At 39.5% G+C, this 27,101-nt stretch overlaps 1 protein-coding gene and 1 long non-coding RNA gene across 2 annotated transcripts; both read right to left on the minus strand.

Annotated features, from left to right (window-relative positions):
• Positions 1 to 3,321: 3,321 nt before the first annotated feature.
• Positions 3,322 to 6,493, minus strand: LOC148216227 (uncharacterized). The gene is made up of 2 exons (XR_015795786.1): positions 6,215 to 6,493; positions 3,322 to 4,276 (listed from the first exon to the last, which is right to left on the minus strand). It is a non-coding gene; the product is annotated as an uncharacterized LOC148216227 (long non-coding RNA).
• Positions 6,494 to 8,006: 1,513 nt separating this feature from the next.
• On the minus strand, positions 8,007 to 26,316 carry ACRBP (acrosin binding protein). Its single transcript, XM_025167544.2, has 9 exons — positions 26,300 to 26,316; positions 24,522 to 24,763; positions 22,295 to 22,389; positions 16,922 to 17,403; positions 12,246 to 12,378; positions 11,811 to 11,990; positions 11,547 to 11,711; positions 11,373 to 11,459; positions 8,007 to 8,348 (listed from the first exon to the last, which is right to left on the minus strand). Exons 1-9 carry the CDS (start codon positions 26,314 to 26,316, stop codon positions 8,235 to 8,237), a joined length of 1,515 nt encoding a protein of 504 aa, XP_025023312.2. The 3' UTR covers positions 8,007 to 8,234.
• Positions 26,317 to 27,101: the final 785 nt, after the last annotated feature.

Below are 27,101 nucleotides of genomic sequence, written 5' to 3' on the forward strand. Positions count from 1 at the left end.
TATCTAGACCCTCAAGACTGCAGACTCCAGGACAGACATTGGCAGCATCCCCCCTATTGCCCAGGATAACAATGTATAGGACACTGATTATTTGTAGCCCAAATTGTCAGATGATCTCCCCCAGCAGTTTCATATAGAAGTTAAGAAGCAGGCAAGTGTAATAGCCCATAAATAAGGGGCCAATAGGCTGACCTCATCTCCCCTCCACATCCACAGGAGTGGAACCTTGAAAAACAGTGCCCCAATCCCCAACCTCCATAGGTGGTCCAGTATGATAGCAGGGGGAAGAGTATCAAAAGCCACTTAGAGGTCTACAAGGACAAGGAGAGGTGTACTTCACAGGTCATCCAGTCCCATACGCAGGCCTGAACCCAGATTGAAAAGAGTTTACAGAATCATCCACTTCTTCTAGGGTACTGCACGTATTTAGAAGTTTCAAAGGACCATGATTCATTATTCCAACATCCAGCTGGAAAGGTATACAGCGCATGATGCCTCAATAGCCATGCACACTAAAAATGAAGTTGTGTTGTTTTCCTGGACTGATATTTAACTCATAAAAATTACAGGAAAGAGTGGGAAGCTGAAAAATCTGACAACGAACGCAATTGTTGGGACTGTCCTACATGAGTAGAGACTCTTGAAATAAAGGCAACTATGATGACAGAGAGTGGAGCATAAGGTAAATAAGGTGGGGAGAAGCAGTTGAAAGGTACTAAGCCTTTAGTGTCAGGTCAGTCCTGTGTTGCAAGAAGGCGTGTCCACACATTTTGAAACTGCTTCTCTGTGAAGAACAAATAAAGCACTTGAGGCCTCAATGTAATAAACTGGTAAGTCCTTCTACAAAACTCTCCTAGAAATAAATGGGAGCAGTTCAAAAATAATTCTATTTACTGCCACAGCATTTCCCCAGAACTTTGCTCCTTTGCACAAAGAAGCAATTAGAAGCATGTTTGTAAAACATGTCCAAAACACAAGATAACATTGTACTCAAATGTCAGGTTTAGCCCAAAGAACTCCAAGAGACAATGCAAAATCAGTTCAGCTGTGTTTATTAGCTACAACCTCTAGCAAGAATCTCCCCAGACTGAACCCTAGCTCCCAATCCAGCCAGCCACAACACTGTGAATTCCTCAGGGAGGTGCCAGCCTCATCCTCTTGAAGTTCCCACGCTCTTGCGGTGAACTAAGAAAACGCTTATCTCCCTGAGCCTGGCCTTCATAATTCCATTCCATTCCATCAAATGAGGCAAGAACAATTGCTTCCAATCCTTAAAAATAGAGGGTATGTCCAATTATTATTTTTTTAATGTCCCATACTCAAAAAATGTGATGCCATTTTATAGATCCAACTACAAAAACTGACGCAGGTTGGGTCAAATATTATGCCACCAGGACAAAAGGATGCCACGTGAATCACATGCTTGGAATCCTATTTTATCTGTCCCTACCCCCACTGTTGTATTATATATCCCTGGTGATATTTTATTGTTAAGGCAAGAGACCTGTTTGGCTTCCTCTTTTTAAAGAGAATTATATGACGATTGCAGCCTTGCCCAACCTAAAGACTTTCATATTATACTAGACTGCAGCTCCCATCAGCCCGGCCAACTTGGGTGCGGAGGAACATTAGAAATAATAATCCAAATGTCTGGAGAATGTAAGGTGGGGAATCCTGGTCCAGACCAGGAAAGCAGGCAAAGGCAAAGCCAGTCAGGCATTGCTCTGCTTAAGTCACTCCTGGCGGTATTGGTGAATCATGTGACATCATTTATTTGAGTGGGCAATGAACAGGCACCACGCCAGCTGGAATAATGCACAAGTGGCAATGAAGTGCTGAGGAAGAGAGCTGTTACTGCATGCCTGACCTGATGTCCCTTAAGTTACCTCTGCTCTCAGTGCAGATATCACTTTCTTCTTGCCAATAGTTGGCTTCCCTATCTGGAATACTCTTTCTTGTCCTCATAGGTTTATCTGGAACTACCCTATCCTTTACCTCAGGCAGCCAAATGTGTTGGAAGTCTTGGCCATAAGAAGTATGTCAGTGTGCATGCACACATACATGTGCGCGCACATTTTGATACATTCCACACAACTGTAATGGATTAAAGCAAGATTTTCTAAAAAAAAAAAAAAAAAAGCAGGTAAAATTCTGCCTCATTTCTTTGAAGAGTAGTTGCAATAGTTCAAATCTAGCACTTCCTTTGAAGAAGGGACTTTCATTGGCTGACAGAGAAAAGCCAGATTGGCCTAACCCTCTATTGGTTGAAACAATAGGCAACATGAGGAAGGTTCCTTGCCTGTTCATTCCATAGTTCCAGAGCACATAGTAGTAGATATATTATGGTACTATGCAAACCACAAATGAATATAAACTCCGGTAAGATCAGAACTGAGCTGGCCCCTCTACATCTGACAAGTGGCATCCATTACAAGCCACAATATCAAAATGAATTATGTCATGGTGGAAATGATGTAACTACATAACTTGCATCAGTTCCATCACGACCTGATACAAGAACATAAATTGCTTCAATAGGTCATGGCAGATACGTCATCATTTCCCCTCCCCTCACCCTGCCCCTCATCCAATGCCTATGGATTTTAATATCTTCCTTTTTATGTCAATTCAGATCTAAAAGTGCCAATGGACCTTTGATTGGTTTTGGCCCTTTGTATTGCTTTATGCATTTGAGGGCAATTTCCTGCAGCTTTTGTAACATTAGATTTTTCTTTGTTCTGCTCAAATGTCTATGTCCTTCTGGCTCACATGAAGGTGGGACGCAAGTGTTCTTAGAGCAGTGTTTCTCAACCTTGGCAACTTGAAGATGGGTGGACTTCAACTCTCGGAATTCCTGAGCCAGCATGGGAGTTGAAGTCCACCCATCTTCAAGTTGCCAAGGTTGAGAAACACTGCTCTAGTGTCAGAATCCTGCAAGGTCTGCACTGCTGGAAAATAATGCCCCCATTTCACAAATGGGAAACATCCTAAAGGAAAAATTGAAGGTGCCACTGAAGTCCAATTCATTCATTCATTCATTCATTCATTCATTCATTCATTCATTCATTCAAAGGGTAACCTGCTACAATCAAAGCCACCCTTGGCAGCTTACAGTATATATAAACAAGAATTAAAACATCCATTGCCAGGTTAAAACAATCCAAACCCCAACAACAACAACATAAAACCCCCAACACAAATAATAGAAATTTGATATTAACTATTATATATATACACATATAATCGATAGATGAAAATGTATTACTAATCCTATTGAAAGTTAAAATTTTTTGTAATAAATGATTCTATAGATTAGCTATGAATGATTAATAATTGTTTATTGATAAGTATACAAGTATATTTTGAATAGATGATATGAGAATTTAAGATTATGAAAGGGGCACCAACGAGTTGGTAACTGGTTGACACACGGTATAAAATGGAAGATGCTTTTTTTATGCCTTTTTATGTTTTTGTTTGTTCATGTATGTTTTGTGTTTGTTGTAAAAATAAAAAAACATTTATAAAAAAAAAAAAACATAAAAACCCCAACACAAAACTCATAAACATAAGATATAAAGGAAAAAAAACTCAGATGCAAAAACAAGAAGGCATCAAGTATCAACTTAAGAAAAAGTCCTCCAAAATAATTCAGTTTTTAAGTTTCTAGAAATCCAGCAAGCAGAAGGCCAGCCTGATCTCCATCAGAAAAGTATTCCAGAGCAAAAATGCTGCCATGGAAAAAGCAGTGCCTTCTGGCTTCAGCCTCCCCTCCCCACAACCTCTGGGACTGTTAAATAATTTCTTCCTGGATTTCTAAGAGGTTGGGCCAATGTTGGTTGAAGGTGATTCCATAGGTACTTTTGAAACATGGGATAATCCCAAAAGTTTCTGGTGCCAAAAAATTCCCATTTCCAGTCTTACTGTATTCATGACCTAGTTAATGTGGTGACCAGCCCAGATATCTGCACCAAAGACCTGCTTGGAAGAATTTTCGGTACCTCAAGCTTTCAAGTGCAACTGGTCTGCCCATGCCATGTGGACAGGTCAGCCATTTTGGGCTTCAGTAGTTTAAAGTTTCATAGGTGGTATTTAATCAAATGCAGGCAGTCTTATCATCTTGTCATTTTGCTGATAGTAGGAAGAGAACTGGGAAGAAGGAGCAGCTGCCCAAGGAAACAGATGTTGTATTGGTAGAATCACAAGTGGACAGGAGCTGAGCAATTCCCAGGGTCCTGAGCTTGGAGACTTCTCACTTGTTGTCTTCAAGTTGGGGCTGAAAGATTAAGACACACCATATCTCACTAGAAAACTTACACACTTCCTAACAGAATCCATAAGCTTTATATTCAGCACTGTAAGGAGTAAAGTCAGCTAAGCTCTTTGGGTAGAAGGAATCATATAACATTAATGAAGTGGTAGGTGTGTATCAGTGAACAAAAGCACATCTAATATGGAAGACCTGGTCTGCTGTTTTTTTAGGAATGAGGAAAGGTGGATTCTTTTTTTTAATAATTTTATTTAACAAAACAGAACAAAGAGGAAAAAAAAGGAAAAAAGAAAGCAATATGATGGTATTTCATGTGTGTGTATGAAATTTTACACAATTTAAATAAATGATTACCATATTTCATTGTAATTGTCCATACATATTCTGCATCTGTAAGCAACTCATTTAAGTAACATCTTTCCAATACTGAAGGATTAGCCTCTTAGTAGTAATGAAGGCATGGAGAATCCATTTCCATTGTCCAATTATTGATTTCCATGCAATGCATAGTTACCTTAAATACGACAAATCCTTTTCTTTCTTGTATAATCAACCCTCATCTTTATGATAAATATATCAGTTGTATGCTGATCTATGACTGTAATAAAGATTTGATTAGTATCAGTTGAGCGTTTTCATCCTTTCAGGAGTCTGAAATTCTGATTTATGAAACAGAGTATAAAGAATTTTACTTCTTTTCTAGTGAAAACGTAATAAAAAGCAAAGTACCCTAAGAAAGTAAAATAAGGAAATAACAATATAGCAATTGGCAAGCTTTAATACTACATACCAATTTTTACATTCTAAACCTAATCCCACACCAATATATGCATAATCTTACCCACTTTAGAGTGCATCTGGGGAAAAGCTGTGAAAGATGTTATGTTTTCTGTGTTAGGCCTCTTTCCTTCTCCCTGCTTGGTGGTGTCAATGGCCTATACGTGTTTGATGGGAGTTTACTCCTTGTAACATCTGCATGCAGAGATAACTGCAGAAAACCACTTTGGGCTGTTTGCCACAGTGTACCATAGGTACAGTTACCATACTTCCTGTATTATAAAGGACAGTCCTTTATTTCAGGAAGCTGTCCTTTAGATTTATTTTCTTGGTTTTGCTCTTAAAATTTCCTTTGTAAAGCAAAGTTATAAACTTAACCAATTATTATTTTTTAACCCTTATGAATCTCTTTCAGATTTGCCCCTTTTTCAGGTTTGTCCTTTATTTTTTCCAGGAAAATATGGTCACTGTAACACAGGAGATCTGCCCTGTGGGTGTTTCAGGGTTTCACTCTTGGAACTCCTGGTGGGAGCAAGGCCAACTCCCTAAGAGTTTCTGCTTGACCTGTTATTTAAGGAAGTTTCCCAGCTATGCTTTGTATATAAGTTAAGGCTCAGCCCGTTAACAGTTATCAGCAAGCCGCACATTAAGTACCAAAGCGCTCAGAGTCACATGCAGAGACAGGGTCACTGCTGATTTCCTTTTCCTGGAAACTAGCTAGCATTTAGGTCAGCCTGATGCATCAGCAAAAGGGGCGGATGAATTGTCTTTCTGAATATGATCTTTGAACAGGGTAAAGTAGATTTCAGTGCTGCTAGAATAAGCCAATCATTACTGTGCACAAACTTCTTTTCCAAAGCAAAAAAAGAAAAAAGTTTTTTGCTGAGATTAAACCTGGAGGGGAAACCTGTAAATTTAATGCCTGGTGAGTCTGCTTTTATGGCAACGTCACTGCTCAATCCCTATAGTATGCCAAGTATGTCAAAAGCAGCAATATAATTAATTCATCCGTAGTAGGAAACAAAAGCGGCGTGTAACTTTCTGGCAAAAAAAGCCACAGAATCTGAATTACGTTTATGAGCTCTGTCACGTTGCTTCTCCCCCAAACTGCAAAGCACGCCACGCGCACCAGAGCCCCGAAGCGTACGCCCTGCAGTTCGTCCTCACCGGCGTCTGCAGATCACCGCTCGCGGAGACCTTCCTTTTTCATTTTCTCCCCTCCCAGGAGGGGAAATCAACCTCATCCACAGCTGAGGTAGAAGGGAACACAAAGGCTGCAAGCGTGTTCAGTTCCAGCGGACAAAAAAAGGAGAGAAATTAGCCGCTCAAAAGCAAAACGCCCCGCAGAAGCACAACCCTTCGCGTGCACTCCCAAGAGGCGGGTAGAAGCGCTGCGGGAGGAACAGCTGGCGGGAAGGTAAGAGTGACACATGAGCAAAGAGGCGGGACTTGGCCCGCGCAGACCTGGGAGGCGCGCGGGTAGCTGTTGTGTTGGGGCTGGGGGCAAGCGGGAAAATAAAAGCGGCTTATTTGCGGGAGGGAGACCGGATGTCGGATTTTATGTTTTATTTTTAAGCGCACCAGCGATGCTTTGCGGTTTCCATTTTGCATGGGTGGAAACGTGCTGAGTAACACTGAGGCTGGCGTAGCACGTACTATGCCCTTTCCTTTCGGGGTCAATATTATACAAAGAGTGGAAAAAGCGCGAGGGATTAGAAATAAATTAATGGCGTGAGACGTGAAAAACTAAAACCGGTTTACACCGGTACAATTCACTATACTTTTCCATACCGTTTTATTCGTTGCAAACCATCCCTGCCTCCACCTATCGATTCATGCATTGGCTTTTGTCCTTTAAAGGACTCTCGCCTCTTTTTGGGGAGCTCATCATCTAGCCGTGACTTTCTGGGTCTTCCTTCCTTTTAGCCTATCCACTCTTCACAATTCAGTCCTTGTTCATTCTCTCTACGTGACCACCTCAACATACTACTTTCGTATCATTCACTTTGAATTCAGTAATCTTAATTTGCCACCCTATCACTTCTTGTTCAACCATACATACTTTTAAAATAACCAATTACCTACTTTGAAGTTTATCCTCATCTACTGAACTCACACTGCTCATAAGAAGGTAGACAGAAGCACATTCTTGGACATTGCCATTTTCAGTTTTTTGCACATTTATTCCTTGCAACAAACCACTTACTTCCCCCTCCCTTTTTTACCAGAATGTTGGGTATCTTAAAGCTTCATTTTCCCATTTTTAGAAAATGTACCCAAATTCATTAAATTGTTTTTCACCATTTATGGATAACTTGCAATTGTTAGCTCCATTTTCCCTGTCCAAACACAGCTATCTTGGTCTATAATACAATAGTTTTTGAACCCCTACTTCTCATTGCTCAACTCAGGGTTCTCATTTGAGGCACAAATGACCAGGCTCAAATTACTGTATCCTACTTTGGACCTAACTCTCTGGAAAAGGTTGAAATGCTGGGAAGGTAGAAAGAAAGAGAAGATGACCAGCAGCAAGGTGGATGGATTCAGTTACAGTGATGATGAGTGGACCGTTGGGAGACTTGAAAGAACCTGTTGGTTAGGGATAGATTGTCTTCACTTCCCGCCACAAGTTCAGATCACCTTCATGCAGATCAGTTATATCCTCTTCCTTTTTCTTAACAGATACACAACATAACTAGTTTTCTTTCTTTCACTTCATTTGTCAATTCCTGCTTTTTACCATTTACCCCTCTTACATCCAAGTTGCAATCTTCCATTTGCTCTTGATGAATGTATTCTGCAACCATAGTTTACATACGAACACACACACTACTGAGAAAGAGCAATAACGGATCACTACAGCGGGATCAAAGATTTCTTGCCAAGGGTTTTTCTCTTTCTAGTTTCAAAGTAACCTGGAAAATCTGGTAAAGATAATTGTTCAAAACACATTTACAGGACAACACTTGTGAGATGGATTTAATAGGAGGAGCTTTAACAGTGAAATAAATCCTAATACCAAGCCAAATACAGAAAAGGGTACCACTGTAGTACTTAACTACAGAGACTATATATTTAAATATCTTTAAATTGAGAATCATAAAAAAACGTGTGTATATATATGTGCATGAGTCTCTTTCGGCCCTTTTCCTTTGTTCAAACTGCTTCTTTCTGTTCTTTCATTCATTCACCCTTCGGCAAAATTCAAGAATTTCTGGCTCCAGAGCAGCACTTCCACTTCCCCTTCCTCCCTGCTTAGCTCACGGTATATCTGATTTTTTAAGCAGCCAGTCCGCAATACCTGAGGATGGAGACAGAAAGAATTAAGAAAAAGAGAGAGAGAGAGAGAGAGAGAGAGAGAGAGAGAGAGAGAGAGAGAGAAAGCATAGGGATAAATTCTTCTGTCCTGAAAAATCATTTTATCCTCAATGTGACCCTTTTCCCAGAGATATTAAGCAATCTATAATGGCCCTAACAAGATGGGAACACAAAGAAAGGCAGAAACTAGACATTCTGACCAAAAAAAAAAAAAAAAAAAAGGACTGGAAGGAATGCCAGTGAAGAACAGAGAAAATGATTGGAAATAAATTTCAGAGAGCCTGAAAGGCTCATCAGCAAACAAAAGAAAAACTGCTGTGTTGTTCTTTACTTATTTCCCTTTTTAATTAGAAAAGGGTCTTCCTCTTATTATGGCCAGAGGTACACTAGGAATTTTGAGAGCATGTTGTTAGCATTCTCACAAAATTGTAAGTGTGACATTTAATCAAAAGGCCTGTTTTCCAAAAGGCAAATTTTAAAATAAAAAATAAGTAATTTTGCCCAGAAACTACGCATCATACTAAATCCAGATTCTTAAACAAGTCATAAAGCTAGGTTCATACAATGAGCTAAGTTATTAACTATCATTCCTAAACCCTAATTCCTGACTGCCTAATAAACTAAGCCCAAACCAGAGAAACTTCATTGAACTTTAGTACAATGTCTGAACCCAGCCACTGAGCACAAGATAAATGTGTTACCTAAATGCCCAAAAGCAAATAACACTTTTCTCCTTAAAAATGCTGCCTTTCTAGAAGGCAAACTAGAGATGTTCAGATACACATACACGTAATCTACACCCATTCAAAAAAGGAAGGGGAGGGGAGAGGAGGAGGGGGGGGAGGAGGAAGGACGGACGGACTAGGGAAAATAAATATATTGCATATACAAAACATGAGCAAAACAAGCAAACTAGCCAGGCCAGGCATTCTTGGAAATAAAGCAGCTGGTAGAGATTGTTTTGTTTTGCAATGTACCAACTACCTACACTGGGGGCAGAAGGTCGGGCAAGCCTTATTGGAAATGTTCAGATAAATTTTGGTGCCCGTGAACACCATGTTGGAGATACAGACTACAAAGAAGGCTTGGTTTTACTGAGTCAGGCCCATAGCTTGCCCAAAGGTCTTGGGATGGGAACAGCCAAAGAACTGGGGAGACTGAGTCAGCCTATGCCATACCAGAACCAAAAATACATAGATGAAGGAAATTTCCCATAGGCAGGAGAACAGCTACTAAATAAATATTTGAAAATCAAGTAAAAATGTAAAATTTTATAGCAGATTTATTTATTTATTTATTTATTTATTTATTTATTTATTTATTTATTTTATTTAAGATGCACAGTCAAGGATCCAAAGCATGGATGACAAAGCATGATATGACATGGCAGTCAAGAAAGAAAAAGGTTATAAAAATCTGGAGTTGATGTATTTTTTATACTTAGAACTAATCCTTGTGAGATTTACTTAAGTTAGTAGAAGTCCAAGCTGACTCATTTTATTTTTTATATCTTTATTGATTCTCAGATACCCTCTTGTTGTTTTCACATTATTTAGTCTGGAATGGATATAGCTGGTTTGCTTAGCTTTTATGCTTAAATCCAAGAAAGTCTTGCTGACAACATTCAATTCTTTAAAACTGCACTCCTGCTTGTCTTGTTTGGTCTGGATTGATGGCATTTATTTTGTCCAGAACCCAAACACTATTCTTCAGGCTACTTCAGGTATCTTTCATCATCATCATCATCATCATCATCATCATCATCATCATCATCATCTTTCTCCTTTTTTCCAAGATAGCAAATTTCTGGATTACTCAGAAGTGCTGCAGTAGTGCTCAGAATAATGCTTTTTTTCTTTTTTACACTCTGTTAAACTGACTTTACAATGCCAGGACTTGCTGGTTTTTATATTTGGTTTTGCTCATGTATGTTTCGTTTCTTAAATGTGGTATATATTTTTAATTTACCATGCAATGTTTTACTCTTTCCTTTTGTGCACCTCTTTGAAAAAAATATTAAAGTCAGGATAAGTATATCTTCACATTATGCAAAGACCCAGCTCTCTGGAAAAGGGTGTAATGCTGGGAAAGGTGGAAGGAAAGAGAAGAAGAGGACAACTAGCAGCAAGGTGGATGGACTCAGTCACAGTGGTGATGTGTGCACTGTTGGGAGACTTGAAAGACCAGGTTAGGGATAGATCATCATGGAGAAAATCTATGTGGTTGATAGAAGTAAAAAATGACTTGATGGCACATAATCAAAAATATATCTCAAGTTAGGGATGAGAAACCTTTTTTGGACCGAGGACTATATTTAAAGAAATGGGAGAAGACAGAATAGGGCAAAAATAGATAGGTTTAAAGTGAAAATCCATTTTAAGTTAGTGAAATTGTGGATTTCTTCCAACTTAATTTAAACTTAAATTAACATTTTTCAAGTATTAACTGTACCCAAATCAGCAAACATGGAATGTGAGTGGTGGCTGAAGAAAGGACCACATGAGTTCATTGGGAAGATCACAAGTGACCAAAGGTTGCCCATTTGTCTTGAATGAACTAATGAACCTTCACGCTGTTAAAAGGAAGGCAGTAATGAAGCCTATCCTACCCTGGAGGGAAAATAACTCATTACATATAAATTTTATTCTACTTTAGTTCCTAGTAAATAAGAAATAAATAATGTATCCATTTAAGAGAAGGGGGAAGAAGGAAGCTAGCACATGAAAGGAAGTTGTAGAGATCAGGGAATCTTGCTGAGTGGTAAGCATACAGCAGGATATTTTTCAAAGAGACTGGCATTTCCAGATTTTTATGACCAATGAAAAGGTGCCATTATTTCTTCTTCTTCTTCTCAGCTTGGCTACGGAAGAGGAAGAACATCCCACAGCAATGCAGTATGAGAATGTAGAAAGTGTCTGAAGTCTTTATGAAGTCAGAAAGCTGGGCTTTTTTAGAATGGCTTGCTGGTGGGCTGTGGGAATTCAGGATAAAAGGATTGAGTCCTCACCTTCTTATTTTGGATGGTGTATTGCATGCACTGATTGCTCTTGAATGCACAATAGGTTGGATGTTGAACTCCTGTTGAGTCACAAATCTGGGAAGAATGAAATGAGACAGAAGTTGGAAACGTGAGAGGAACAAACAACCAAGAGCCAAAAGAAGCTATTCCATGAATGCCCACCTTGTCTGGGAAATCTCCTCCATGAAAGAAAGAATATTCTGACTGCAACCAAAGAGCTACACGATAATCATCACAGCCATGAGCAGCCAAGCGACCACACCAGTACTCTGTCCGCATGCCTCCATAAGTTTCAAACCCATAAAATTCGTCTATGTCTGGGGAGCCCTAATGATAAGAATGGGGAAATAGAAGATTGGCTACATGGGAACATATCTATAGTAAGGAGGCATTCTCCAAAATCTTACCAATCTAACCTTGAGTTACCTCGAGGTTCATAGCCTGATGCTGAGCCAGGATCCCAGGGTTAATGTAGTTTGTGAAGATACCATCATTACAGCGGATACGTTTCAGATTGGAAGCCCCTTGACACTGCTCTGTTTTTAGGGAGCAGAATGCACATTCAGGACACAGATCTGCGTGATGCCGGCCAAGGTTATCGCACACCTAGTGAACAGGGAGAGAGGCCAAAACAACGCTCACAACGCTTTGGGAACTACCTAGCCCTGACTTCCTTAAATATGTGGCTAAACATTGTTGGGGTGAAGTAAGTAGTCAGGAAACTTTCCCAAATTGCATTAGAAGATATTCTAGTAGCATAAATGTTGTGGCATAAATATTTAGTGGGGACTTGGAAATGTCTGCCAGGTGCTGAATTCTACTGTAGGGAAGATACCTTAGATAATCAGCAGTGAGTCTTACCAAATCCTCAGAGCCAAAGATTTTTCCTTCTATTTCTTTCCAGGCCTTGCTAATAGCTGAGGATATGCAAATATCTTGAAGCACTGCATAGCAGAGAATCACCAGAGCTTCATCCTTGTCAATAGCTAAAAGACTGGTGTAGCAAGAGAAAAATGGAGAGAAGCAAGAGATGGAGGAATAATAACAAAGAATGTTTTAATTTTATTCCTCTCTCCCCACCTGCCCACCCCATCAGGGGCAACTGTAATGCCTACTCTTTTGGAGAATAAAGTCTGTTTGAGGTGCAGCTAAGAATAAAACTCAATCTTATGGCAAAGTGCGTTCACTAAGATGCCAGCTTTGCATCTTATTCTCTCATTCCCACCTCCCACCCTTCACCAAATTGTTATTACTTAAGGAAGCTTGTAGGACTATCATATCTGGGCTGCAAACACCCAAGACTACCACTAGAGGACATCAAAGAATTAGGGTTTTTATACCTCCTGGCTGTAATCTAACAGTCATTCTAATTTTTGCAGCTCAGATCTGGTTGCCCTAAAAACATGTGACTTAATATGACTTAACTGTCCCTTGAAAGCTTGTGAAAAATTACATAATACCATTTTGCTATGTTAATCATAAGAGAAAAGGGGAGTAAGGATGAACAAGTTTAATGCTTTGTGGAGTCCTTGGGGTTCTCTGAGCTTGGTTCTTTTCTTGCAAACGTTTCATTACCCGGCTAGGTAACATCTTCAGTGCTAAAATGGGATGGGGTTTGCTCTCTATTTATGTGCTGTGGCCTGGCTTGCCAGTGCTGGTGGGGGTGGGGGTTTTGTTTTGCTCCTCTGATAGTTCTTTGATTAGCATATGTTTGCTGCTTGATTGTGTGCCTGGTGGTAACCTTTGCTTATCTGGGTGATGATTGCTGGTGATTGATTGCCAGTGAGGCATATTCTGGTCTTTTGTCTCTTTTGAATAGTATGTAGATGCTGTTTATCTCTATGTGTCTGTTAATTGCTGCCTTGTCTGAATACCAGGCTTCGAAGAATTATCTTGCATGTTTGGATTTAGCTTGGTCTAAAATGCTGACAGTTTCCCAGTTAAAACTATGGTTGAGTCTGTCCATGTGTTGTGAGATTAAGGAATTTTCATCCTGTCTTCTGACTGCTTGTTGGTGCTCATGGATGCGCTCTGCAAGCCTTCTGCCTGTCTGTCCTACGTAGTGTTTGTTACAGCCCTTACACTGTACGTTGTAGATGACTCCTGTTTTTTCTTCTTGGGCTACTGAGTCTTTTGGTTTACTTAGGATATTTTGGAGTGATTTTGTTGGTTTGTGTGCTACAGAGATGCCATATGGTTGTAATAGTCTGTTGGTGGTTTTTGAGACGTTTCTGATGTATGGCAGTGTGATCCTTTTCATAGCTTGTATAGGTTGTGTTGTAGTAGTGTGAGAGATGGATAAAATATGTTATTATTGACAAATAGTAGCTTGAGCATGCTAAAAGTGCAGCTGTGTGAGAGATAAGGAAGTAGTGTTAAGTGTTATGGTTATCAGATAGTGGCAGATGGAGAGGAAGTTGTCTCCTTGTGTGGGACAATGTAAATACAAATTAATTTGGAGCAATCTTTATCAGCTGAATGCAATTAGCTGAAACCTTGAGCAATTACCATAGATGAGGTGGGAGGGACCAGGGAGAAATCCTAGAGCAGCCGGAAAGACTGTATACCCTGAGTACCTTAGCCAATGGGGAAAAGGGGAGGGACTTGCGATCAGGCATGTATATAATTATGCCGGAGTGTGTATGTGGGTGTGGCTTCTTATTTGCAACGAAGTCCACCAGCCTTTGCAAATGCTTCCAATAAAACTTTACTTCTGATTAACCCAGAGAGATTTGTGGTGCTTGTTTCACATAGTAGGTTGAGTGGTCAGGCACTTTTTGATAAAATTACGTGGATATCCATTTTGTTGGAAGATGTTGTACAGGTGTGTGTTTTTTTTCCTTTTTCTGCTGTTCTGGGTTGCTGCAATGTGTTTGTGCTCGCTTGAATAATGTTCTTACACAGCTCCTCTTGTGAGAGGTTGGGTTGTTACTTTGGTAATGGAGAACTTGATTAGTGTGGGTTGTCTTCCGATGAACTTGGGTTTCTAATTTGCTGTTCTTTCCTCTGCTGATGAGGACATCCAGGAAGGGTAGCGTATTGTTGTTTTCTTCCTCTCTGATGAATTTTATTCCTTTGAAGATGTTAATGGTTTCATGTGTCTTCTCTAGTTGTTTCTTTGTTTAATGCTTTGTTTAGAGTTCAAAATGTTAAGTCTTGTAATTTCAGTCCACAAGAATACTGTACCTTCTTGATACACAGAATCTCATGGAACAGCGTTTTTTTTTCCTGCTATACTAAGCTTCATGAAGTAATGAGCATCTGCTTTAAAGAGCCTTATAAATAGTCACCCACAAAGGGCTTCATCCAAAGTCACACTAGAACAATGGGACTTCTCATTCCTTTTCTCCCCCACAGGCACTCCCTTGTTTTCTCCAGTGGGTGACCATCCTCTAGAACAGCTAGAGTGTGTGGACAGGGACTGCAAGAATGGAATTATTTTTGCAACAATGTTCAAATATAATCTAGAGAAGTGCTGATCACAGAACCCTCAATAACAAAACAAAGCCACAATTATCAGTGTGTAAATAACCATTTTTCATTTCTTGGGCATTTCAGGGAAGAGTCGGAGAAGAGTTGGTTATAGTCAATTCGGTGCTACATGGGGTGGGAACAATAACTTACACAGTTTGGGTTATGCTACCACCTCAAACTCTAGAATTTATCCAGATGTGAACAAGGCCTTATAGATACCATTATCAAAGATGCCTATGATCATCTTGCTATATGCCTTCATCAGCACTCCAATATTATTGATACTTCATGCATGGGGGATAGCCAAAACCTATGTGATAAAACATTGAGAAGGCCCTGATTATTGGCTAAAAGAGTCAAATATCCATATGAGTGGAAAAATTAGTAAAAGAAATTGAGGTATTTATATAATTGCTTTTGTCAAATAACTATTGTGAACTGACAATTTTTAAAATAGTGCTGGATACTGCTATACTGTATTTTATTGGCTAAATGTGAGAGCAAGTGTGAATAATGCTAGGAGAAGGCTGTGACAAACCACTTCTGGATTGTTATCAAGAAAACTATATGGCTGTGTCAATGATGTCACCAAGAGTAGAATTTGAGTTAAAGGAGACCTAACCGTTTATCTAAATCTTATCATAAATGTGAAGAAAGCTATGTCAAGGAACAAGACAGTGATACCTTGAAAAAGGACACATTGCCTTCTGAAGATTATAGTTCTAGATTGTAGATGGCATCTAGGATAACTGGGGGTAACAGGGGTTTGTGCAGCACAGAAACCTACTACTCTCCTGCACACTGCCAGCCTTCCTGGGTGTTTTGTGCATCCCACATTTTAATTCATTGTTTTTTTCTGGTATCAAATGCTTTCATCCTTGGACAGATCAGAGAAGTTTGCCCTAACCTACTGCCCTTCCAAAGCTGGCTTAAGACATTGTTATCTGAATGGCTATTTTTTGGATAAATACAACTTGTAGTATTGTAGTAGTATTGGATGAGTAAGACTTGTAGTAGTATTAGAGGATATACCCAATAAACTTTGTGAACTGCATAAAACAGAAGGCTGTGGTAGTTGGCAACAATATATGAAACTCTTTGCTTTGCAATGCAGCATTTTTCTCGCCTCATACGTAGCAACGTCAAGTAGCAAATCTTCATGACACTTGTAACAACCACATTTTTTACTATGTAACATCCTCCCTGTGTCTAAACAAGGCTTTGGTATGTAGGTCAGCTATTCTCCAGTTATACTGATATACTCAAAGATAAAGATAATGAATTCAGGCTTTCCTATGTTTAGAAAATAAGAAGAGTTGCATTGTTACAATAACTTGAAGGAGTAATTTACAGGCATCTCTGCTTTTGATAAGCACATTATAAGCCCATGTGTGGCAATTTCTCTTTCAACAAGCAGGCGCCCTCCCACTTCCACAGATGGCACCCTCTGCTTCCTGATTTTGATTATTGTGAGACAGTTACACATTTAGCCTCTGCTCCTTAGAGTGTGATGGAATGTGATATAACTTATATAAGTCCTCTGTTGCCCTGACATTGGCGCTCTTGGCTTTGCATGTTGGGACCCTGGTGATCACCGTATGTCTTTGCTAACTTAATAAAAGAACCAGGTTCTGATCAATTGCTTTGGGTCAATTCTTTCAGGTGAATTTTTCCACCACATGCTATGAAGAGGAACTGCAAAAAGGATCCACTAGCAATGAATTATAATGGTGGCACCACAGATCTTCCATCCTAAGTCCTCTTCATAGGTGGGTGACAAAACATTACTGTTTTACACACCTTGAAGTAGTGGTGGAATAGTGACAGCTTAAGGGGGAAAATATTTCCCTTATTCTGGTATGGCTAATAGTTACTCAAAGCTGACTGACTGACAGACTGGGAAAGAGTTGTTGAGCCAAGAAGTTGTTGGGCCAAGAAGAAAAATCCATGACTGTGTCATAGTTGTGCAATGGAAGACAGGTAATATATCAGAAAAACATCAAATATTTTAAAATATATATTACATTTTAATCTTTTGTCTTCAAGCTGGGTTTGCCCCTTACCTGCCTGTGGAACTGTTTTCTGAGTTGGCTTCTTCAATATTCAGACTTGGATTTTCATTTTCTCTCTCTTTCATATTCTCTGCCTTCAGGGTCTTCTCCAATGACAATGCTCTGCCAATCAGATGGTGGATGTCTTCAAAGAGTTGCTGGTCTGTGACGTCCTCTGTGACTTCAACATTTTTGATAAATAGGGTGGATGCTTCAGGAGGAAAGGTGTTACTCTCAGCATTTAAGTCATCTGGCCATTTGGGGAGCTGTTGTGCTTCCAGATTACTGTGTGGAACATGGAAATCATTCTTCAGCATAGGCTCCTGTCCTGAGACTGCAAAGGAGTATTTCAAAATGGAGTCGATATTGGAGCGGAGGCGGTGTTCAAGGGTTAGTGGAGAAACCTCAGTTGGGGCGAAGGCATGATTCTCACTTGGGGCTGTAGGGAGAAAGTCAGTCTCTTCAAGGAGTGGCAGCTTAGGACACAGGATCCGCTATCCAGGAAAAAAGTGGGGAAGAATTGGGGAAATATGACTACAGTATACACATAGAATCCCATTCCCACTCCTTCCCAGTATATGAATGTCTCCAACTTATAACTTCTAGTCTATTCTTGGTATTCTCTCCAATAAGGATGCCTAATTACGTTGTTTGTTGCTCTTATTTCCCTTCACACACTATAATCTTCCCAAGGATCACTTCCCTTTGCGGTTTCCAGCACCTGTTACTGGAGGTGGGCTTCCCTCATCCCACTGGGTGAAAGGAAGATGGCACACAAGACTTAAGCTATATAGCTTTGTGTTATTCAAAAGGATCTAGGTCTCTTATTGTTCTGTAAGGCAACCTGCCCATGTCATTAGGCTTCTTGAATTCCACATAGCCTTAAGAAGAGTGAACAACATGTCTGTTCTTTCCTTAGCAGATGAAGAAAACCAGAGGAGCTAGGAATGGGAAGGACCACAGATGAGCTCTGGACTACATTAGAAAAAAGAGAAGAAAGAATAAGTGAGGAAGAGCTGACCTCCAGTTCCTTCAAAGAGATGGTGATGAGCCAGAAGTCTACCTGATTTGATATATTCTCCCTATCATCTTCACTCATAATTCATCAGATGGAGTGCAACTGAGAAATTGCTGTGACACTGAGTTAAGCCCTAGTTGTTGAGGCTTCCAGGGCTCAGATGAGTCTGTAGAGCAGGGTTATGCAACTTCTACAGAACCAAAGGATATAGTTGTCTGTTGAATACCATGCTAGTTGAAAGGGACATGGCCAAGACAAAGAAGTGGGTAGTGTTGGGGCAAATATGAAATTTGATGTAAAATTTAATTTGGAAATAAAATTAATGCAGTGGATACAATGACTTCCATGTATTTAATAACTTCCCCTCTCTTAGATAGAAGAAGTGCATAGACTGTGAATATTTCTAATAAAGGGACTTTGGTCTTGGTTAATAAAATGATCCTTGGCCATTTTCAGATATATCCTCTATTTCTTCCAACAATTAATCCTGTACTATTGGAGGCAACTATGTGCCCTGGAAAACAATCTCAGTTGAAAGCCTCCACAACTGTCTCTAGAACTTGGCAGCATCTGTGGTTAAGCTGAACCATACAAGCTATGTCTCTTCAGCAGACCTGGCTAGTGGCTAATGTGCCACCTCAGATGTAATTTCTAACTCACCTAGTAATTATCTTTCTGCCAGGATGAATGGAGCAGGATGGGATAACCAGGGCCTATTCTAAATCACTAATCAAATACAAAGGCCTTTAAAGCCCTTTTAAAGACCATAGCACTTTCACAGAGACAAAGGGAAGAAAACAGCTGGTTCTTGAAAGCCCAGAACTTGGAGATTGTCACCCTGGAGTAGACATAGAAAGATGGCTGTACTTAAAGGAACATAAGGAGCAAACAGAATTGTAAGGAGAAGTAAGAGCAGATAGATACAGGGGAGATTGTGACCCGTGAGCACTGAATATTGGTAGTTTTGATAATCCAAGAAGCCTACTTTTACCATAGACACCATGATTATAGTAAAAGCATTGAAGCTATGCTGATGCTTGAATCTTTGCTTCATCTCAGTGTCATTTTCAAGAACATGGATATCTTCCCCTTAACCTAGATAGTTTCAACACTTTCCACCCTCCACCTTCCATCCCTTGCCAGATTTTGCGGATAGTAATAAGACTAATGCAGTTTGAGCTCCAGACTCCAGGTGTTTTTAGCTAACCACAAAGAGTCATAGAAAGAAGTTGGAAGAACCCTGACACATAAGTCTGTCAAGAGATGTGCGAGGTGTGAAAATTTAATTTGTCATGGGTTAAGACAGATAAAAAAAAAAGAAATAGGACATTCAAGGGCTTTGACTATATGGAGAATTGGGGTGAAACAATTAGAAGGAGGAACTGTTGAGTGGAGAGTTGTCACACTCCAAGGGTTTTAAAAAGAGAAGACACTGAAGGGGAGGGGAGAACATCCAGTTATTTTATCTCCTTGGCCTCTGGTTTTTTCTCCTGCCAGCCTACTTCCTGCATCATTTAACCCTATCTCTGAATAGGTCAGTCATAAATGAGATGTTTATTTCCAACTGGACTGATTCAGAACGATCTTAAGGGTCTTTCTTTTTTCTGTTTCCCCTTTTCTCTTTTCCTATGTCCTTTTCCCTGTCCTTTCTCTTCTATAGGCTAGATATGATCTTCAATTGCTGAGCTTCAAGCAGAGACAGCAATGGGTAACTTTATGTAAATGTGTTGAGTTTTTAGTAAAGAAAATGATTAATCCTAGTCTGGTTCTTAAAATTTACTTAAAAAGAACAAAGGGAGTGTAATCTGGATATATGAGGGGAGCTATGGCCATGCTGAAAGACAGCAATGAGAAAGTGGAAGAATGAGAAACAGAACAAATAAAGGCAGGGGCACCCTCACAATCCAACCTAGTAGAGATATCTCTGTGATATCTCTGGTTAGATTTGGTAAGGATTACCTGGGGAGGGTACCTAATGGTCCCATGTTCCTAGTTGAGAAGACAAAAGGAAATTCTTAGGTACTGAATAGAACTTTTAGAGCCTCGAAGTGTTGGGTGAAATACAGAATCTCAGTATGGCTCCATAAGGAGAATTTTAGGTGGTGCTCAAAGGAGGCAAGAGCTTTGACAATGACCCACTCCATGATGTCAGGTGGTATTCCAAAGTTCTGGGTGATCTCCAAAGTCACAGTACAGACCCACTAAGCACTGTGTGAGTGAAGAGGAAACAAAGTGGAAAGTCTAGAGTTGGCATAAACTTTAAATTGGGCTGTGTCTTGACTACAGAGCCTGTGAAGAGCCCTGCAGTATAATAAGACACGAGAATAGAGTAGAAATATCTGAATGGTATTGTTCTGGACTAAGATCAGAAGATGGAGAAAGGAATCAGAAATACCTGCCAGGAGACTATTGCAATAATCTAACTGACTAAATAATCTAACTAACAATTAAGGCATGTACCAATAAAACCGCAATCTTTTGTATTAGAAACCCCTAGATCCTACAAATACTCATCAGGTGAAATTTAGCAACCCTGATGTGAGTCAAGAAGACAAATAAAAACTCAATTGTGAGAGAGCCCTCAAGGACTTTTGATAAAAAAGGAAACAGTGGCACAGGCCAGTAACTTGAGCACAAGGAGAGATCCAATGAGGATCTCATCAACAAAGGACAAATAAGGACTCTTTTAAACAAAAGGTCTGGAAACCTACCAGTTGATAAAGAAGAGTTCACCAAGCATGTAATATAGGACAGAAAAAGAGGCAAAAGAATAAGTTAAAGGAAGAAGGGAAAGGGATCAGAATGGGAACTAATATTAGGAAAGCCCTCCACATTGTTGAATCTCTTCCTCCAAAATAGGGATAAATTCACATGAAGAGGGAGAAGGAGTTTCAAAATAATAAATTCATTAGCATATTACATACATATACGTTACCTAGTAGTATTTAGTAGCTGTATGACAACATAGTATACCCTTGCTGTCATGGTGTTCAAACATTCCATGTCTACCTTAAGAAACTTAAAGTTGTTATGCTCCCCGTGTATATTTTATTAACAACTTATTTGTTTGACAAACAGTATTTATAAACAAGAATATAGGTTTAAAAAACCCCCACCAAACTGGTCTTTGCATTTGTTATTCATTGAATCCACCAATGTAATTTACAAACAGAACTAACTAAACTAACATATAAAAAAGATTTCTAGAAATTAGATCACATTGGCCTACTGGATGTTTTTTTTTTTCCTAATCTTAATCATCTACATTAATGATTATAGTGTAAACCAACCTTCTCTAATGTTGCCTTCTAAATATTTGAACTTCAACTCCCAAATTCTCAGCAATGATCATGCTAATTAGGGAATTATGTGAGTTGGTCCAAACATCTAGGAGACACCCAGTTTGCAAAAGTTGATGTAAGCCCTAAAATAGGTTTAACAAAGTTTAAAAGAAAAAGAAGAACACCCCCCCCCCCAAACCCTGGAGAGGGAATTCTGGCCCACCTCTCTGTGTTAATGCCACATCCAAAGTGGCTTATTTTCCCCAAAAAAGAAAGCTGTCCAAAAAGAAAAAAAAATGTTTCCTATAAGGTAAACCGCATTTTCTAGGGTATGGTTAGGGGGCATGATGAGGGAGGAGGAGGAGGAGGAGGAGGAAGCATTGTTCTCAGCATGATTCCACACTTCAGGCTGACCACTGAAGCCTTGCCTAGGCAACACCTACTGGTAAATTCTGCTAATATGCTTTACATCCCAGTTTGCTTTAGATATTTGTGCTGGTCCTTCTATTTCCTCTTGCATTTTTTAGCTGGTGCCCTCTGGATGATTGCTTATCTCGACGCTTCTCTTGTGACTGGCCTTTTGGATTGACCATCATGGAATAATGCTAATTATGAGAAGGAAAGTTATGAGGTGATGTGATGAGGAGAGGAGGGGAGAAATACTTTCAGTCTTGCAAGATTCTGTTTAATGTAACCTACAGTAAAGATAGTGCTGATGCTTCTGGTTGTGCTTTTTGTCTGGACTACCTTGAAGGGCTAACATCAATCTTGTAAGACTAAAAATATTTTTCCTTTTCTCTCTTTTTAGTCCCAGAAAACTATGGAGGGTCCTTTCTGAAATGCTTCCCATGCTTTTCCCCCACCTGTGGACTGAGCTGCCTCTTATCAGACTGTTGCTCCGGCTGCGGGTTTTACTCCTGTCTCCCAAGGTCATTCTCACATACCATGTCAGGTGTCCTTAATGACATTCACAGGTCTCATCCCTTTACTCTCTTCATTTTAGCCAAGTCATTCGTTTCTCAGTATCTGCTAAGGGATTGGCCCCTGTAAAATGAACAAGACTGTAACTTATGTTTTTGCCCTTACCTTGGTGTAGAACTTCTGGTTTAAGCATCGAAACTGTGCAAACACACAAAAAGTATCAAAACGTGGGCTTTGGGGAAGTTCTGCACAGACAGGACCTGGAATCAGAAGATGAAAGAGAACAATATTCTCCCAAGATAGGACAGAGACACGTTTGAAATGAATGGGATTATACCAAGTTAATAAAACAATTATGTTCATTAACATCCATGGCAGTGGGTGTTTAAACCATCCAATATATTCTGAAAGAGTAAAACTTCAAAAATGTCCCTTAAACCCATTAGAAGTTTCATAGTATAAAATGTTTTAATATAGCATTATATTTTACCTCTAAAAAGTGCAAGATATTAAGAATGCCAACATGCACTATTGTAGGCAAACAGCAGTCTGAATTCCAAAGTAAGAAATAAAAAAATATGGACACATACATGTCAAAAATTAATTGGGGTGCCCGAGTAAAAGAATAAACACAGGCTAGTTTCACACAACTCTTCCTCAGATCATCTTCCTGGTAGCATCTCCATAGCCCTACTTTGTCCTGTAGGACAATCTTTTTGGCTCTGAATGTGACATCAAGAAAAGAGTCACACTTTTGGAGCTGCTGCTGCTGCTGTTGCTAGTACAAGTACACAGAAATACGTACATAATCAATTTCCAAAAAAACTTCCCCTCCCCCACACAACAATCTTCAGCTCTTTCATAGCACCTTCACCTCTGCTATGGCCATTGGATCTCAGGTAGTAGTAGGGACTCAAGTGGGTCATTGTTTGATCTAAAGAAAGTAGTATCCATGGAGGAATATGAACAGAGAGACGATTAAAATGTCTACCTATTTTACATTTGAGAAAACAGTTCTATACCAACTGAATGGTCACAATGGTCTTCCTCCCGAACTACTGGGAAGAGTAGATAGTAGATAGTTTGGTGCAGATGCTAACTTTCTTTTGTATTCAACCCTTTATTCTTTCCCACAGAACTGCAATTCCCAGGTGCTCTATAGAAAAGAAATGAATGTAAAATCAATTATATACAATCCACTGGCTGAATGCCCCATCTACTGGCTGATTTGAGAATGTAAAACTCATTCCATTCCTAATGTGATGTCTCCTCAGCCCCTCTAGCCATCAAAGAAAATAGGCTGCACATTTCCTGACACTGTTCAGTACGGTCATCCATTTTTCATTGGAGAGATTTCTTGTGGTGTATCCCAGCTTCGTTGCTCAGCTTCAGCATTTCATTTCCACCTGAAACTAGGGCAGGTACAGCGCCCACAATCAATCTTCGGTCTTTCTTCCCCAATTCCATAGAGTGTGGTCTTCACAGGGCCGTTATGCCCTGGCATTTGTATCTGTCTTTTGGTAGCTGATATTTGACTGTTACCACTCCATTTAGGAAAAGCTACTGAATGCAGTTTAGTACCACACTGCCATGGTCACAGTGACTCAGAAGGGCTTTTGAACTTAGATTTACTGCCATCTCATAACAGAGCTGTCACATTTGGGGCCTTTCTTTGCATTCTTTTAACAACTCAGCTTCCCTTGCCATCATCTCTCAGCCTTTCAGGAGGGATTTTGTCTACAAAGATAGACACATGTATGTTGTAAACAAATGCATGGATAGTGGGGAAATGGGGGAGACATACTACTAAGTTATTTTATTTTCATGGAAGGGGAACTTGTTAATGCTTGTTAATTCACAACCTGATACTGTATTGGCAGGTGAGGAGCTCTAGGCCTGCATAAAATACAAGCCACTTGAGCACACTAAATTAGTGGACATTTCTCTGTATGATTTACATTCATGAAGATATAGACCAGTCCATTATTGTAACACTATGAATATCAGCATAGATGTGAAAATGGTAAAGATAATCTCAAAGTATTATGTTTTCATTTAAAAATGAAAAAAGAATGGATTGGTGGTCTGTAAAGTCACAGTATGTCTTCAATGTGAATATGTCACAAAAAGGAGAGCAAAAAGGAAGGAGGGTTGGCTAAATCAAAATTGCGTCCCATGTTCAGAGCTGGGGATAAAGATTGATCCATGTTCTGAAACGGTGGAAGATTACTACTATAGGACGCACATAGATATTTTAGGGTTAAATTTAAGGATTTTTTTTTTTTTTTTACTACAGGCTATGAAAGACTAGCTATGTATGGGAACCAAAGCACTACCAGCATTTCTCACCACAAAAGGGTGCTGGAGGAAATCTGAAGTGTGCACCACATACCCTCTGGAATCTGGCCATGATTCTCAAATCGATCCAGCTCTATTATTTTAGGGTCATGGCAACCTTTGCTACGGCGGATCTGACACACCAGGCTTGCCTTCCATGTGGGCCTCAAGGAAGAGAAAAAGACCTTATATTCATCATCCGTGAGTGGGCTGCCTGGATCTGAGGATAAAGAACTTGGAATTGCTGGCGCCAGAAAGATTGGGAATCCTGAAGGAAAAACAGCACAAGAAAGGAAACTTATTAATCAGAAAAAAACAGGACAGGACAATCCATAACAACAACTCATGGCTCATCAATTGCATTAACATCAACAAACCCTTTAAAAAGCATTGGCGTTAGCTGCCAGTATTTTAGCAAAACTGATGAGCAGAAAATAAACTGGTCTACCGATAAATTTCTAATAGTGTAACAAGGTAAGACTCCCAGTAACAAAAATAATTCCCCTTCTCCCTCCAAACTATACTGCTGAAATGAAAGTTTGGGGGTAGGAATGGATTTATGACAAGACTGTGAATTTAGATAAATTCTGGCACTCAAAAGCAAATTAGTGGGCTAAGAAATGTTTAATTTTGTGTTTATATAAATATCAGGCTCTGTTGAATTGATCTTGGGATTCTGGTGAGAAGCAAAACATCCTATGAGCCTGAAGATCTGGTTTCCTTTAGAAGCGATCTTTCTCAATTCTAAAAGGCTTTATAGAGGAGAAAAGAGTGGAACCATGTTAAGTCCTCCTGTGCCATTTTTCTTGAAGAAAATGGGGCATATTCTGAATAAATATGCATAGTATGTCATGATGAATTCTCAGGCTACTTCAAAATCTGAAACAAGCTAAATCTAGTATTACTTTATGCAAATTGAATAGCATCACCTTTAGATTTCCTTGAAATAAAGAGCCATCAAGTCCCCTAAGATGTATTCCTTTCCTCTATTGAACAACCAGAAGGCTTTTCCAGACTTAAACAGAAGAGGGTTATCTATTGTTCAAAACATAGATGTAAAATGTTTGGATATTATCAAGTAACTGAAAAGAGTTTCTTCAGTTTGTTTAATGAGCATGTATTTTGATTTATTGAAAATCCCCAAATAGAATAACCATATGAAATAATATTGTTTAAAAAACATTTTTTTCCTCAAAGTCGTAGGTGAAGAAATAATGTTCAGCCGTGTATCAAGCAGAAAGCAAAGGGGGAAATCTTTTCCTAATATGCACATAGAGGACTTTAGGAAGAGACAAAAGGAAGCAGTACCAGTTCAGGTTTTTTCTGTCCCCCAAATGCTAAACATACAGGGTTTATCAGATGGCAATCTTTAATCCAAGTAAGCAGACAAAGCCATTTTCCACAATGTCTTGGCTGAAAAGACTGCTGTGATCTCAAAACTCAGGAAAAATATTATCAGCAGTGCTAATAAGGGAATGTCAAATTAAAGTGGACAGATTTTTGTTTTTAACCAAAATTTAAAAGTTCAGCTTCCAAGCTTTTGCAGCATCTTTGCTCTGTTAATAAGGTCTTCAAATTTCTAGGCCTAAAGATGGTCCAATATATGAGAAGAAATGGATCAGTACCCCATACTGGAGATTTCTAAAGGAACCTCCAAAAGTCTCCTGGACTTTTATTTGATTCCATGTTGGCAAGAACTGTTGGATAGAGACCACAGGCTAGAATATAGAGAAGACCAGCTGGTGCAATGGCAGTTATGAGATAAGCCAAACTGGATAGAAAAGCAGTAGTTTGGACAGATTTTCTCATCATACAGGTAAGTCAGTCACTCACCCACCAGAAAGGCCCATGGTGAGGTCCTGAACCTCAGCACTGGCATTTTGCTTCTTTTATGTTAGATTTCTCCACTTCTCACCAATACACCCCATTTCAAAGGCCAACAAGACCAGACACTTTTAGAATGAGAACACAATGACCTCACAGTTGAGGCTATTGCAGGAGAAACAAGAAACTGCTAGGCAGACTAAAAATGTTGGTAGGAAATGGACTGTTATTGCATATAGGGAGTAAACAGCAGCCACCATATTGTAAACCAATAGACTTCTCTTTGGCACTGGGCTTTGGCTGCCATTAAAGGTCAGGATATGGGAGGCAGGCAGATTATAGGTACAGCCTATTGAAAACTTCATTGTGAAATGAATGGGAATTCCACAAGATACACTCTGATTCATTTCAGAGAAGCTTGTCTATTATGCTTCATGTTAATGCGGAGGATGCATCACAACACTGATTTATCAGGTATTAAATTTTCTCAGATCAACAGAATGAGAAAGCTGACGGCATAAAACTAGAAGGGAATGTGGAAAACATAGTCATAGTGTTTAAGATGAATGACAGATTGAAGCATTGTGAGGTTCATACTTTGCTACAAGATAATCCAGTTCTGCAGGATTGTACCTTTTATTAGACCTTTTATGTGCACCTTTGGGAGGCAGCTGGCTAGAAATGGGGAGACTGTGAGTTCTAGCCCTGCCTTAGGCACAAAGCCAACTAGGTGACCTTGAGCCCATCATTCTCTCTTGGAGAAAGAAAGTACGTAAGGGCAACCCACTTCTGAAATCTTGCCAAGAAAACT

Source organism: Python bivittatus, unplaced genomic scaffold, assembly GCF_059951505.1.
Source record: "Python bivittatus isolate LINGU-HERP-01145 unplaced genomic scaffold, Pbiv_v1 ctg000270_np1212, whole genome shotgun sequence".
Taxonomy (NCBI): Eukaryota; Metazoa; Chordata; class Lepidosauria; order Squamata; family Pythonidae; genus Python; species Python bivittatus.